The sequence below is a fragment of the Pyrus communis genome, chromosome 7, assembly GCF_041283825.1.
Source record: "Pyrus communis isolate YQ-2024b chromosome 7, ASM4128382v1, whole genome shotgun sequence".
In the NCBI taxonomy this organism is placed as follows: domain Eukaryota; kingdom Viridiplantae; phylum Streptophyta; class Magnoliopsida; order Rosales; family Rosaceae; genus Pyrus; species Pyrus communis.
In genome coordinates, this window is record NC_142571.1 from 2220290 (window position 1) to 2235279 (window position 14990).

General features: G+C 38.0%; 3 protein-coding genes across 5 annotated transcripts; 1 reads left to right on the forward strand and 2 right to left on the reverse strand.

Annotated features, from left to right (window-relative positions):
• The first annotated feature begins 69 nt into the window (after positions 1-69).
• Positions 70-3161, forward strand: LOC137733778 (cytochrome c oxidase assembly protein COX11, mitochondrial). The gene is made up of 7 exons (XM_068472961.2): positions 70-211; positions 481-817; positions 913-965; positions 1310-1382; positions 1514-1618; positions 2652-2732; positions 2809-3161. The coding sequence occupies exons 1-7, from the start codon at positions 129-131 to the stop codon at positions 2908-2910; spliced, it is 834 nt and encodes a 277-aa protein (XP_068329062.2). The 5' UTR covers positions 70-128; the 3' UTR covers positions 2911-3161.
• Positions 3162-3928: 767 nt separating this feature from the next.
• On the reverse strand, positions 3929-6956 carry LOC137735119 (uncharacterized). Of its 2 annotated transcripts, none has more exons than XM_068474495.2 (3): positions 6637-6956; positions 4942-5315; positions 3929-4855 (listed from the first exon to the last, which is right to left on the reverse strand). In XM_068474495.2, the coding sequence occupies exons 2-3, from the start codon at positions 5305-5307 to the stop codon at positions 4286-4288; spliced, it is 936 nt and encodes a 311-aa protein (XP_068330596.2). In that variant the 5' UTR covers positions 5308-5315; positions 6637-6956; the 3' UTR covers positions 3929-4285. The 2 variants fall into 2 exon arrangements, with proteins under 2 accessions (XP_068330596.2, XP_088552350.1); XM_088696224.1 differs by having other exon boundaries at positions 6607-6887.
• Positions 6957-12449: 5493 nt separating this feature from the next.
• LOC137735694 (uncharacterized) lies at positions 12450-14665 on the reverse strand. 2 transcript variants are annotated; one of them, XM_068475139.2, is made up of 5 exons: positions 14507-14665; positions 13694-13792; positions 13176-13601; positions 13028-13083; positions 12450-12931 (listed from the first exon to the last, which is right to left on the reverse strand). In XM_068475139.2, exons 2-5 carry the CDS (start codon positions 13749-13751, stop codon positions 12755-12757), a joined length of 717 nt encoding a protein of 238 aa, XP_068331240.2. In that variant the 5' UTR covers positions 13752-13792; positions 14507-14665; the 3' UTR covers positions 12450-12754. The 2 variants fall into 2 exon arrangements, with proteins under 2 accessions (XP_068331240.2, XP_068331241.2); XM_068475140.2 differs by having other exon boundaries at positions 12551-12931; positions 13209-13601; positions 14507-14643.
• Positions 14666-14990: the final 325 nt, after the last annotated feature.

Genomic DNA, 14990 nt, shown 5'->3' on the forward strand with positions numbered 1-14990 from the left:
CCCAATTTCAAATTTTAGGGTTTTGCAGAGAAATTAGGGTTTTGCAGAGGCATCTTCTTACTCTCTCTGTGTTGGTTGCAGAGATGCTCCCAGTGTTGAAGATCAAGTAAAATCCGCTATCTTCAACCATGTCATGGTCTGGGGTTTGTAAGAGAGCTCTTCCCCTCTCAACTTACCTCAAAAGCTCACACCTTTTCACTCTCCAGTCCAGGTAAATATTTCCATTGCTTCAAAGGACATGATTTCCGAACGCCATTTTTCTCCTTCTACACGCCCCTGTTTATTTCTGTCTCTTGATCCTCGATTGGCTTATTCAATCAAATGGCAAGGATTAAACAGGGGTTTACAGAAGCCGGAAAAAAAGTGTGCGGAAATCATTTCCCGGCTTAAAATTGCTGTTAGAGAATATAACTTTGTGAATGCCATGTGTGCTTTGTATCATGTTTTAATTTTTTGTGTTGAAATGATATGATGATCCAGATGCATACCCAATTGTAATTTCAATGGAGGTGGTAGTAGTATTATTGCATATCAGAGGCATTTCAGCTATGATAGTAAGAATATGTGGCGGCGATTTGAGTTAAGCTCGTTCAACAAGCGTGGTAGTCAGCTCTCACCATTTGCTTCTCAATCTCTGTTGAGAAGAATCCAGAGACCCTATTCTTCTCTGGCTGCCACGCAACGAAAATCACGCAAGATGCTTTACTACTTGATGGGTTTGGTTTTTGCAATGGTTGCAGCCAGTTATGCAGCTGTTCCTCTTTATAGAAGATTCTGCCAAGCTACAGGGTATGGAGGCACTATCCAACGCCGTGAGGTCTGATTCTGTTCGATTTTTCGGGCTGCAATATTGGTTTCTTTCATTCCGAATTTGTTTGATTTAACAATGATTTGCACCTTTGCTTTCTTTAGAGTGTTGAACAGAAGATTGCTCGGCATGCTAAGGATGGCACAGTCACAAATAGGTCCGCATTCTGCTTCTAAAGTGACAGAGCTTGTCTCTTCTTATGGTTGTGAAATTATCAAATCCTTAATTTTCATTTTACTTTTATGTTTTCCATGCCTATGGTATTCATAAATGAATGCTTTCTATGTCCTACTCCTACCCCTATCCCAATTACACAAGAGTTTCACTCGATTTCAGAAAACATTATGGAAACCTTTGTCTCTTATTCTTGAGTTGTAAATCAGAGTTTAATTAGTAGATTCAGCGGAATCTGAATGATGTTATTCTCCAAGATGTGTAATTTTTTACTTATATTGAATGAAGTTACCAACGTTTATATTCTCATATGACATCCTCTTGTAGGGAGATAGTGGTGCAGTTCAATGCTGATGTGGCTGATGGAATGCAATGGAAGTTTATTCCTACACAAAGAGAGGTTTTTTCTTTCACAATGTATTTATTTGTTTGCTACATCCATTATTATTCTTAACTACATATTTTTCAAAGCAAAGGGTCTCTCTACAATTTTGGTGCTTTACCGTAACGTTCTTGCCTTATTTCTGGAAGGTAAGGGTAAAGCCTGGAGAAAGTGCACTTGCTTTCTATACCGCTGAAAACCGAAGTTCAACTCCAATAGTTGGTGTCTCAACATATAATGTTACCCCTATGAAGGTACTGCCCGATAATGTTTCTTTGTGTTTATTCACGTGTCTTTAAATTCCATTTCTTGACTCTAGTATGAACATTGCCTCAATGTATTTCGTTGGGTTTTAATAAACCTCGACTATCTAGATCTCATGGAACAATTTGTAACCCGAGACAGGTGATAACACAAAATGCACTGTAGGATGAGCCTGAGATAGCTCTATACAGTGCCATGAAAGTTTCCATTTTCTTGGCTTTTGAAATACAGTTTATTATATTGATGTAATTTCTTGACAAAGAGAGTGGTATGAGGACAGTGAAGGAACAAATAGAATCATTGTATGAAATCAATGCCAGCCTAATGAAACATTTGAAAGATGCCTTGAAATAATATGCGTCGATATGGCCATAGAATTGAAAGCATATTTGTGTGCGGAGAATTTCTAGTCATGAGAAACATCTCGTGAAATCAAGAGCACTTATGACGAGGCAAGGGATCATTGGTTTGTGCCAGTTTCCATCGTTGACACAGCTTATGAAATCATGAGGAAGAAATTAGTTGGGTTGCGCTTGATTCTGGTAGGGGCTAGTGAGAAATCTCCTGGTCCAGATGGTTTTCCTATGACAGTTTTCCAAGAATGTGGGATGTGGTCAAGGGTGATTCTTGACTCTTTTCCAGGATTTCTTTTCGGGGTCGTTAATGCTTGCAATAATATGACCTATATTTGTTTGATTCCCGAGAAACCCCATCTTAGCAGCCCATCATCTTGGTTATAAGTTTGTATAAGATTGTGGCAAAGATGCTGGTACAATGTGATTTAGGTGTCGTCTGGTGTAAACATATGTTCACTTTATCTCGATTCCAAAATCATGCCTATTGTTTCAGTACTACATTTTTAAACAACCTTTCTAATCTAACAGCTTAAAAGCATGTTTCTAGGAGTTTCATGCACTTCACATCAGAATTTTTGGGTTCTGATAATTGTTCATTTCATTTTTCCTGTAAAGTATTGCTTAACTATGCTCTGGTTAGTGATAACGTAATGTTTCTTTTTCCCAGGCTGCAGTTTACTTCAATAAAATACAGTGCTTTTGCTTCGAGGAGCAGCGGCTTCTTCCGGGGGAGCAGATTGACATGCCTGTAAGTAGTGTGCTTTAAATTACTAATTGCTTAGAAGCAAAATTGCTGTACTGAAAGACATGTTACTTTTTCGCAGGTGTTCTTTTATATCGACCCCGAGTTTGAAACAGATCCAAGAATGGACGGTATCAATAACATAATTTTGTCCTATACATTTTTCAAGGTCTCAGAGGAATAAAGACGGTCTGCCATTTCAATAATTCCGAACGTGATTTGCATAAAGCTATAGAAACGACCAGACTCGAAGCGTCGAGGAAGAATATTTGGTGTTTTCTTTTCCATATTTATTGCAGATCATGTTCCTGCAGTAGGTTTCAATTTATGGATGAAAGAAATGTGAAGGAAGAGGTCTTGGTTTTGACAATAAAACTACATCGGTTATACTGTTTATACACTGAATTATTTGTTCATTCATTTGTTTCTTCAGTATACCTATGAGTTTGTCGATACATCTGCCCAGCAGCATACGCCTGCAATCAAGGTCTCTAGTCCGATTACCGCCTCCCCAAGTACAGCTTGTATGTGAAAAATTAAGAGCTCGTTTGGATGGGTTTTCAAAATGACTAAAAGCGCTTTTAAAGAAAATGTTTTTTTGTTCCAAAAGCACTTAAAAGTGCTTTCCATAAGAAGCGTCAATTATGTACTTATTCCAAGAAGCACATTAAGTGTTTTTTCAAAATTTACTTGCATTTTTACTAAGAATTGGTTCCAATAATATTTTCACCAAAAACGCTTTCAGTCATTTTAAAAACATATCAAAACGAGCTCTAAGTAGCAAAAAGTCTAATATAGGGTTGTCATCGTTTAAATGTTGATGAAGAGATATGAAGAAATTGAGGTTTCATCATAAAACTAATTTGCAATACGGAGATTTTTTACTTTTATAACCTCATAAGATGAATCGCCTTCCTTATAAAAGCATCTCCTTGCGGTAATGCCTATAATGACTTGCTAGTTCGAGTTGCAAGTTGAACTTCGAGATTCAACTAATTGAGATTTAGAAATCTCAACGGTTCACTCATGAAAAAAAAATGTACGGGTGAGCAAAGCTCCATACATAAACACAGAAATGACCAAATTAAACAACAGATACAACTCTCTCTCTCTCTCACTTCACCACCCACAGCAACTTAATTATGTTTTGCACCGTGAATGCCAAAATTAGCGTCAACAAACAAATAAAATCATCAACAAAATGCAATTAAAATAAACATATTTGATCGCGGCAAAGGACACATTAAATTCATGGCAGAGCTGAATGAGGAAAAAAGACTTGAAAGAACTACACCGGCAATTTCGGGTTTACAAGAAACACCGGATAAACGGCGACTGCAATCTTTAACTTTCAAAAGATGCAGCAAACAAGGTGAAAATGACTACATCCTGGCTTGCTAACCAAATACGATATTGAACCTGCGGATATCTAGTATCTGTACATACACCTCCGGAAACACAGACCAAAGGCGATTTAGTATTTGTAACCCGACAAACACAAGTCTTCTTGTAAGCTTGAGAACTATACACCCAGAGGACCCTAAAATTGGGATTGAGAGTTACTTCCACCACCAGAACTGTCTAAACAAGTATATTTTCCTCATCCGAGCATCGTATGCCATGAAGGCTCGCGCTTTGACAGGGTCAGCATTCAAATACTCAAATGCATACATCTGTTTAGCCTCTTCCAAACCATCAATCTCCATCACAGCCTCTAGTAGTTGAGAGGCGTCAATTGAGTATTTGCTTTGCTCCATTGCATCAGCCAAGCGACGAATGCTTGACGCCACAGCCATCATTGCATCCTGAAGGGCTTCTGAGCCACGAGGGCGTTTCGGAAGTTGTCTAAGTGGCTGGATCAGAGGGGGGTCTTGAATACCATCTGGCACCTTGTTATACCCTTCTTCTGGTTCACTATATGACTCAGTTCCATCTGTCTCACTTAGTTCATCTGAGCTTGGAGAAAGAAATGAGGCAGAATCATCTTCACAATTCTTCATCTCACTTGGATGGCCTTCATCCTTCATCTTAGCCCAGCGACTAGGGACTTGATAGTTTCCACAAACAATTTTGAGTTCATCATACATCTCTATTGGCTTGCCTCGAAACCCTTTTGCATCAGGATGTGCCTATTTATGGAATTAACAATATCACCAATATGCAAACTATAAATAGAAGCATGAAAATTGGAAGAATAAAGAGGAAATCGACTCACTGCAATGTATCTCTTCCAAAGTTCTTGATTGTCACACTCGATCATCTTTGTAGTGGGATTCCACCTGAAACCATCTTGACTCAGGATATCCTTCATTGCCTTATACCTCTTCTTTATGGTCTTAAGACGATTAATGACCTTTTGATTGTTTAAATTCAAGTTGAAACGAGAGTTCACAGCAATACAAGCAGCAGTGTAAGCATGTTCATTAAAGCTCTTGTCAATTTTGTTTCCATGCCTAGCTTGAATAGCAAGGGAATCAATTAAACACTTATCCATTGCATGTGACCATACAACATTTCTTCCAGCATTTCTTCCTTTTTGCTTCAAATCCCTTCTCTGTCTATGCAGGTCATAATGATCCATCTCGAACTCTGAAAATCAAATGATAACAAATAAATAAATAACCCAATAACTAGTTTGGTGCTATATGAAAGAATATGGTGCACATAAACTTGCAGGTGAGGAGTAATTATAATGGAAATCCTGAGGAACTCAAGTATCAACATAGGAAAAGAAAGAAAAACAATGCATAATGGTTTTCAAGATCAACTACTACTTGCAGTTTTTCACCCAGCTTTTTATAATCTCCTGAGCTGGCCATCGTGATGTGCATATATGAAAATGGAATTCCAATGTAGTGTAAGATATAAAACTATTAATATGTATTTAATGCACAAGAAAAAGATCAAAACATGTACAATATTCAATCATACATCTGCCAGAGGTCATGATGGTCACTCAAAGGGTTATAGTTTCAACAAATCGACTCTACACTTTGATAACTATAACTACTTAAAATCCATGTACGGATTACCAATTCCATGAATGGATAGCTCTATCTACTTAAAATCTATGCTCCCTAATCCAATGATCTCCCACTGCTGAAAGTGTATTTATTAATGACATGTGAAATCATACACTAATAATAAAATTACGCTCAGCATATAATGATGATAACTACTACTTACAGGTCCTATCCATACTCGTATTAGATTTATCTCAGAGGTAATGATACTTTCACTCGGCATCACAGGAAAAAAAGGATAGGGTCAATTAAAAAATGTGGAAGTGTCACAGGGACTCATACGCAACAGTAAACTTCAGCTAACATCTCATAGCACCGAAAACGAGTATATACATTCATAGACAAAGTCAATGAAAAACGTTCCTTCCAAAAAAAAAAAAAAAGTCAATGAAAAACGAGGATAAACAACCCTTATAGAGATTTCTGTTCTTTCTATTTTGTCAAAAAGCAATCCCAATCCCATATGTATTATGCTTCTCAAGATCGCAGAGAAAACGGAGGTCGGGAGACAAAAGAATTGTAAAGTACAGATTTTTCAAGCCTCTCAAAAAATAAACACTCTTGCCTTACGAAGTCCCCAGTGTTTCGTTTACGTGCAGTGTAAACTAACAATTGTTCAAACTACAGAAACTACATTGTTAAAGCAAGTAAGAGTGTAATTTCATTCCATTCCTCGAAAACAAAAGTAAGCACATTCATATGGATTGGGGGTGACTTCAATCTTTTCATAGGCAAAACTTCATTACATATGTTTATATAAAGAATTCCATACCACCTAAACAAGCTCAATCAATTAGAATAACATGCTATATATACACTCGCACAGTGATATAGTGTATGCATACATGCAAACATACATTTATACAGCGAGAGAGAGGGAGAGATACCCTGGTCAATGGAGAGAGGAAGTAGCGATCTTTTCAAGTGGTGGAGCTCTCTCGCCGGTCAAATTGCCTATTCCCACTGCATCTGATCGCCGGGAGATGCAGAAACGGCGTTAGGATGAGGAATGAGGACCGCTGCCACACTTCATTTGGGAAATTAGGGTTTTTCGTTTTTGTAATTTTTCTTTTCTTTTCTTTTTTTTTTATCGAGAAAAGTTGGAAAATTTTTCTCGAGTGGTGACACTTTCTCGAAAGCCAAACGCCAAAGAAAAGCGCATTTGGTCATCCGCTCCCGTACGCAATAGTTTGTGGATTTGCAGGACGGACTTATCATGAAGTGCCACGTATACTTTAAGACAGATGTACCAAGAGAGGAATGCTGCTGTGACTTCGTAATTGGTATCGAATTAGTAATTACGAGATCTAAACTTAAATTTTAAGTTATAAAAGAATATTATTGGATTAAGTACAAAAAAAACTTCTATATGGTTGGTTGATTTTGAGTTCTATTACTAATCATGGACTGCTTTAATTATGAAATTCTTCCTTTGGATTTCATTACACAATTCTCGTGGGTTTATTTTAATTTAGTTAATTTTAAATTTTTGGTTTCTTAGTTAAGGTTGGATTTTTTTATAAGTATTCATTAAAAATTTGTAGACCTCTCAGGATCATTCTTGGTAATTTTGGATAAAGCTCAATCACACGAATACATGGGAAAAAATTGTTCGAGAATCAAAATTATAAGGAAAGAGAAATAGACACGCAAAGGCATGAGCATTTTCCTCAATTAGAATTCTATATATGGAAATCTCCAACAAAGTTGGAGTCAACTCCTTCCGTTATAGAAACTGCGGTCAACCTATTTGACCTAATTCATCTGCGACTATAACTCTGCTTCCAGGTGAGTTTTCAGGCGTCGTTTCTAGCAGTTTTCGACGACGATGAGCTTATCCACCACCCCTGATCAACTCAGCATCACCTTAGCTTTCTTTTCCACCCAAAATTCACTCCATTTGATTGCCATTTTCGATGAGTCAACGTCCTCAGCTTCTGAGCTCCTTAACGGCAAACTTGTTGTTTCCAACCATTTTAATGCCATCCACTACCACCAATCGACAACAACCCAGGAACCCAGGAGGAGCTCCTTGGATCTTGATTGCTCGTTGGTGTAGTGATGATGGCACGGTGAGGCCACCATTTCTTTTGTGGTCCATGAATTTGACAGTGGTTTTCGCCATCCTCCAGCCAATTCTAGACTCCGCTGAAGGTATGAAAATTACTCCCTTATTCGTAATGTAGCTCTTGGTAAATTTTGAGCCATTTTGGAGATTATTGAAAATTTCATCAAGTGAGGTCTACAGTCGTCGCCTTCAGTGGAGCTTGACCACTGACTCGACGTGAACTTTCTAAGCTAATTACGATTCTCTAAATCCGTATTTGATATCTATTTGATGTGATTTTATTGTTTGCATTTAATTTAGTAAAGAGCCACCAATTAGCCTTTATGGTAGGCGAAGATTCGATCGCTGGTTCGTAATGAAATTTTGTATTTTGTTTTGCATATATTATATGAGTATCTTAGGAACTTACGGATTGGAAATCTATGTGGATCTTCTGGATTGAATTAGTAGGGTAGTTGACCCTACCATTGATCATGTTGATCAATGATTGACTTTTGGTCAACATGTTCCGAATCATTTGTAAATATGGAAATTAACGTTACTAAAGACTCTGATAGAGTCTAGTGGGCCTACCTTGGTCACTGTGACATCTTGGGGATGTGCACTTCGGTTTGCATGCAAGTGGTACCTTACCGGGATTCATATATTGCTTGAGCTTATAAGTGAGAGTCATGAAATGTATGTTACCTTGCATATTTGAAATCTTTGTGAAACGAGAGGGCTAGTTGAGAACTGTTAAGCCATTATTATAGGGAGTTGTGATATCAAACTTGTATCCTGTCTGGTTTCATTAAGTTATTCTAAACTAGGTTCCTAGAATTTTATTTGCTTCCATTGAGTTGGTCCAAAACTGTGTTTCATTTGGGTTCTATTGAGTTGATCTGGAGTGTTGCTTCGTCTGGATTTCGTTGAGTTGGTTCGAAATCCCATTTCCTATTCGATTTCGGCGAGTTGGTCTAAAACCCTTCTCTTCTTTGATTCCGTTGAATTGGTCCGGAATCCTTCTCCCTATCCGGTTCTGTTGAATTGGTTTGAAACTCTCCTCTACTTTGATTCAGTTAAGTTGGTACAAAATCCCTCTTCCAACTCAGTTTCGTTGAGTTGGTCCGACGCTGTGCTCTGTTTGGTTTCTGTTGAGTTGGTCCTTAAACCCTCTTTTTACTCAGTTCCGTTGAGTTAGTCCGAATTTTGATATCAAGTTTGATATCAATTCATTAATGTATCATTTTGTTTAACAAACGATATTATCTACTAACACCCAACCCCGATATCCCCAAATATCAGGGTAGACACATGTTGGCTGACACTCGAGGGTGATGAAGCCATTTTAAACATGCATATAAATAAAATATGTAATTAGAAATAGGTACACCAATGCAGAACCGTGTTTAGAGCATACAACCACTCAAGAATCTTGTGAAGGAATTATAATAAAAGGTACAAACAAAAGAATGAGTCATACATTGAGGAAACTCGAAGATACCTATGTAGAAGTGTTCTGATGCCGGGATTATATGCCTCGATTCTACTCTTGAAAGGGGTGCAAACCTAAAAGAGTGAGTGGACCAAAGTTTATAACAATAATACTAATAATAAGAAAACCATTTCTTATGAACATACTAACCCTTTATTTTGAAAACACACACACACACACACACACACACACACACACACACACACACACATATATATATATATATATAGTACTACATAGTAGGTTTTTCTGAAAATTCTAGCATGCCATGAAAAATGTTCGTAAAACTAGTACGTATAAAACATTGTTTAGTAATGGAAATATCGCCGCCCGAAGGCAAATCCGTAAATCTCATCCATGATGTACTCACTAGGGGTATCATAGTGGCCCGAAGGCATAACCATCACCAAAGGTGAAGTTGTACAACACTGGGTTACACCAATGAAGAAATCATGGTCCATCACCAGAAGGTGAAGTTGTACGACTCCGGGTTACGCCAAAGAAGAGATATATCGATATATATGTATATGCCCGAAGGTGAAGTTGTATGACTTTGGGTTACACCAGAGAAGAAAGGGGGGGGGGGTCCATCACCCGAAGGTGAAGCTGTACGACTCTGGGTTACGCCAGAAAAGAAACATATACATATAACATATCACACCGACACTAGCCCCGGGCTAGTGAAGTTGGGGGGGTATGTTATAAATATCATCAATTGTGTCATATGGCCATAGATGTCTACATATCCAGTTGTGTGTATGTGATGTATGATAACCTACTAGATAAGCACCGAAACATATCTCAAAATCTCATATCAATCCGGAGCTCAAAAGCTCAAAGTCTCATCATATAAATCCATGATAATTCACATTCGTAAATCCATAGAATTCCATATATGAAAATCCCATAATTCATAACCTTTAGTAAAAACGTAAATTCGATAAATCATAAATATGCATAAAAGCAATTTTAATAAATCATAAATCATTCATAAAGCATAAATCCAAAAATCTGTAAATCATATCATAAAACATAATCAAGTCATGAAATATGAAATGAATGCAAGCCTAATATTTTATAAAAACATGCAATTTAAGCAAGGGTCCACTCACAGATATTTTGTTGCCCAAGAGCCGCTCGAGTTAGTGAGGATGAAGTCACTTCCCACCGATGCACCTAACCACAATTTGTGACCATTCAGTAAAACTCTACCTAAATGGTAGAATTTGGGAAAACGGACATTGGATTCGGATTCGGCACGTCGAAAAACTTAAAGAGGGACCTTTGGTTCCCCCCACATGCTGCCGCATGTGGCGGTTTCCGGTGAATGGAAACCCAATTTTTCAACCAACTCCAAAAATTACCAAATTTTACAGGAATGTAGAGCTTATCAAGGGGAAGAACTTTCATACCTGAACCGAAATCCAATTCGGCTGGAACACACCTGAAAACCACCTCAATCCGTCGAACATTCTAAAAATGGGTGTTCTTCGATTCGTCAAATCCGCAGCTCCGCTGCCCTCAAACTTGTTTGGGCTTTGTTCCTAACCTCAAGAGGAGTCATTTGGTGGTGGTCATCGACGGTGACTATTGCTGGAGTGGTGGATCGCCGCCGTGGTGTCCTCGAAGTTGTCGGCTTCGATCTTTCTGAATTAGGGCCAAATTGGCTTGGGTATTTTTTTTTTATAGAAATTAGAGAAGAGAGGTCACAAGCCCTTTTCCAGGTTGTAGCTTGAAGAAACTCGCTGAAAAATTGATGGAAAACTATCAAAAAACTCACAGGAGTCCGGCTAAACCGGGTCGGATCCATGGGTCGAAGGGATGATCCAGATTGGGTGGTTTTTCTCTCCCTCATTTCCCCTCCTTGCTTTTTTTCTGATTGGTCCGCCTCCCTTCCTTTCTCTCATTTCCCCTTTCTCTCCTCCGCCCATCTCTCTCATTTCCCTCATTTCTCTCCTTATCTCTCCATCCTAGCCACACACGTGGCACCAGATCAATGCTCCAGCGAATTTGGAGCCTTCCAAATTAATAATCAAATGACCATTTTGCCTTTGTCTTTGTTCATTTATAACTTATTCGTTATAACTCTAAATTACATTCCGTTTGCGCCCACGTATTCGTAACAACGAGTACTATCACAATGTGTCAAGGAAACAAATCTTATGTGACATGACAAGGCGGTCAACAAAAATCAATGTTTTTGCTTTGAGGGCATTTTCATAACTTCACGTTCTAAAATTATAAAACCGTAATATTTGGGGATGGGTCGTTACATCTACACTAAAGGGGAGGGAGGTGGGCTTAGCCTTACAATGGGCTAGCATAATGTGATTCAAATTCGCCTTTGGCTTGATTTGAATTTAAGACCTCTCACTTACAAGTGAAAAGGAATACTATTAGACCGTAGTTCTAAGCGACAATTCATTAATCTATCATTAACTGTCCTTAATTAGCTTGTTCGAGTTTTATTTTATTTTCATCAATTTAGTTCACTAAACATGATCTAACACTTATTTTTCTAAGTCATCTTTCTCGGTGTTTTCCATGGTTCGACGGTTCCATGGGGATAGAGTTGGAAGCAACCCCGACATATCTTCCACCTCGGAGTTTTTCTTTGATGTACACTCCAAGGTTAAACAAGAAAAGCCCTATCAACTTGTGGAAGCAGTGATGGCCCTGTTCAAACAAGACTATAGGATTTTCCAGATTCTACTGATCATCTTTAACATTATAGTGGTCCTTGCAGTTTGCAGAAAGTAAATAACAAAGAGCGCAAGATGTTTCACGAATCCAGTACAATTTACAAACATGTCAAAGATTGAGATGTGTAGTTTGAAGGGATTCAACACTTGCCTATACCAATCAAAATCATAATCCTAGCCGGAAACTTGACTTGCAGAAAGAAAAGGCCACACTAGCTTCCTGTTTATATAGGGCTTGTTCTGCATTTTGCTGATACAAAACCGTACGACCAGACTTTAATTTCTGGGTCTAATCGATTCAGTCTAGCTAAGATTAGCACTTGCGTATGTTGATATGACGATGCTACAGTTTACTGTTTTGTTAATTATCCAACATCCCGTAATGAAAAGAAAATAATAATAGTTGAGCACATGTAGATCAATACTGAAGAAACAAGGCGTGATGAAGTCAAGACATACAAGAAGTAGAGAGGGTTTGAATTGAAACTACGAATGTTCAGATACCTCAAAGAACCAGATACATCAATATCTCATCAGATCACCATATCTACACAATGTGCAGTCAAAACAAAACAATCAAGCATTCATCACCATAACTACATGATGCTCAGCTAACACAGCAAACAATGAAAACATAAACCGAATTCTGCTCAATCAACGAAAAGCAAACCATCCGGAAGTACTGTGACTACATCAATTTGCAGTTGAGAACTGATGCTCCGTCCCATGATGTACACACTTCAGAGAATAAAAATTGGAAACTATGGTGTTTCCATCAGCTTGAAGTCACAGTCGTCCCAAATCAAAAGGGAATCAGCATTGCAATTTAGTGACTTTGGAGACTTGCAACGAGGTGGAGAGTCAAGCTTGTCAGACAGCCAGGGGAAATCATGCTCAGGCATCTCTTCCAAATCCCACTCCCTCGGGGGACTCTCGGGCTGAAAACCAAAAAAACAAACAAAAGCAATTGGTTACCCAACATCCAAAATACAAAATACTCCTGGAGCAAAAGAAGAATGAAATCTGAAACTTACATCATGTTTCCTTGGCAGTGGAGGTGCACTTTGAAATGAAAGCTTCTTGGAAGAACCTGAACAAAAAAGGATCAAATAATAAATTGAAGTGTCCCCAGAAAATCATGAATTTCAAGAAACGCAAACTATTCTAAACATATAATCATACCAATATCTAGTCCGAGTGTCATCAGAAACTGACCCATGTCCATACTCTTGGTCTGTTCTTTAATGCACTCTTCATGATTGTGCAGAAATCCTTCCCCTGAAACATCATTAAGACAAAGATGCCCCTCTGCCACATCACTCACCTGCTTTGTGTTGTGCTTCTTCTTCTGCCCCTGTTCATTCTGTCTGTTTGAAATGTCAATTAGCGCCGTCCTGCTACGAGTTTGAACTGTATCCGAGACTTTAGACAAGCCTTTCTTATTGCTTGAATCATCACGAATGATTTCCTTGGAAGGCTGCTTTTGTAATGCCTGGATCAGAGCAGCAGGCTTCCCTGAATTCGATAGATCACCAAGCGGTTTCCTGCCACCAAGCCCCACTTTCCTTTGTGCTTTCAAGCCACCACCCTTCCCCACAAGAGATGCTCCTGTTGCAGATAATATAAGGGTTAACCATCTAACTGTAGCCATACAGGAGTTTTAGATATTGAAATAAGAGCATAACTAGACTTTCAAGTACCATTAGAGTGAACGCTGAGATCCTGATCTCGAAAGAAACTACCAAGTTGTGATGCCATTGGTTCCCTTCTATAGCCAATTCAATTTGATCCTCTACTAACTGTAGAAACAATCCATACGGAAACAACGGAAACTAAGCATGTGATATAGTTCCAAACACACTGCCGAAAACAAGATACAATGCAAAAAAAACTCTTTCAGCATATTCCTTCGCACAGATAATTGAGCCTGAAGATGCCAGATCACTGATTGTAATCTCATGTGGCCGTACATCCAACAAAGCATTCTCATCGCCGCTATGCTCATTTTTTGCATGTGTTGATATTAAACATTATCAGCACACAAATAGTTGACAAGATTCTTTTAAAACACTAAAGAAATTAGACACCAAAGAACTAGGAATTCACACCTCACAAGAAATAATACTTTTTTGGGTAGTCTTGATCCTTACGCTCAAGAAATACTCAAGATTAGACGTTCATCTCCGAAATTCGGCGTCTTTAAAAATTAAACACTGATAGATAAAGAGAGATTACACTGTAATCATAATTAATAATATCAATTTCTTATTTAACAAACACTGAAATGAAATTAATTAGGCATTAAAGGGCCTTTCTTTCTGCAAACTGTTCACCCCAACAGAAATGTTGATAGTGGGTTTCAAAGCCGAAGCCAAATAATTTACAAGATTAAGCATGATCACAAAAACCCTACCCTTCATATGAACCCTAAATCGATTATAATCCCAAATTAAAAATTGATTGAAATACAATTAAAAACGAAGAAATTAGAGATTAAAAACGAGAAATAATACCTTTGAGGGAAAACGGCTTATACGAAATAAACGACGAAGAACGCAGATTATTGACAAATATCACGATTCACGACAGAGGAGATGACAAGAAGTTTTTGAAATTTGAGAACGGAGTGTGGGTAGCCGTTTGATTATAGATGGGTGAGAGTGAGTTGCAACGGTAACTTTATGTTATCATTACACTTATAACCCTCATGGGAAACTGTAATTACGAGACTGACACCCGTGCTTATCCGTTCGATTTAGACAATTTGAATCACCGCCGTCCCTTTCTCAAAATTTTCTTCTCATATTATCCGTTCGATCTAGATTTACCTTTGATAGCAAGTAAATTCATATTTTCACAATTCTAAGAGAATTACGTACCACGACAATAAGTATAGTTAGTGAAGCACTTGAAGTGATTTTTTAAGATTTACTTGTGTTTTACTAAGAATTTGTTTTAAAAATATTTTTACCAAAACGTTATCAGTAATTTTAAAAA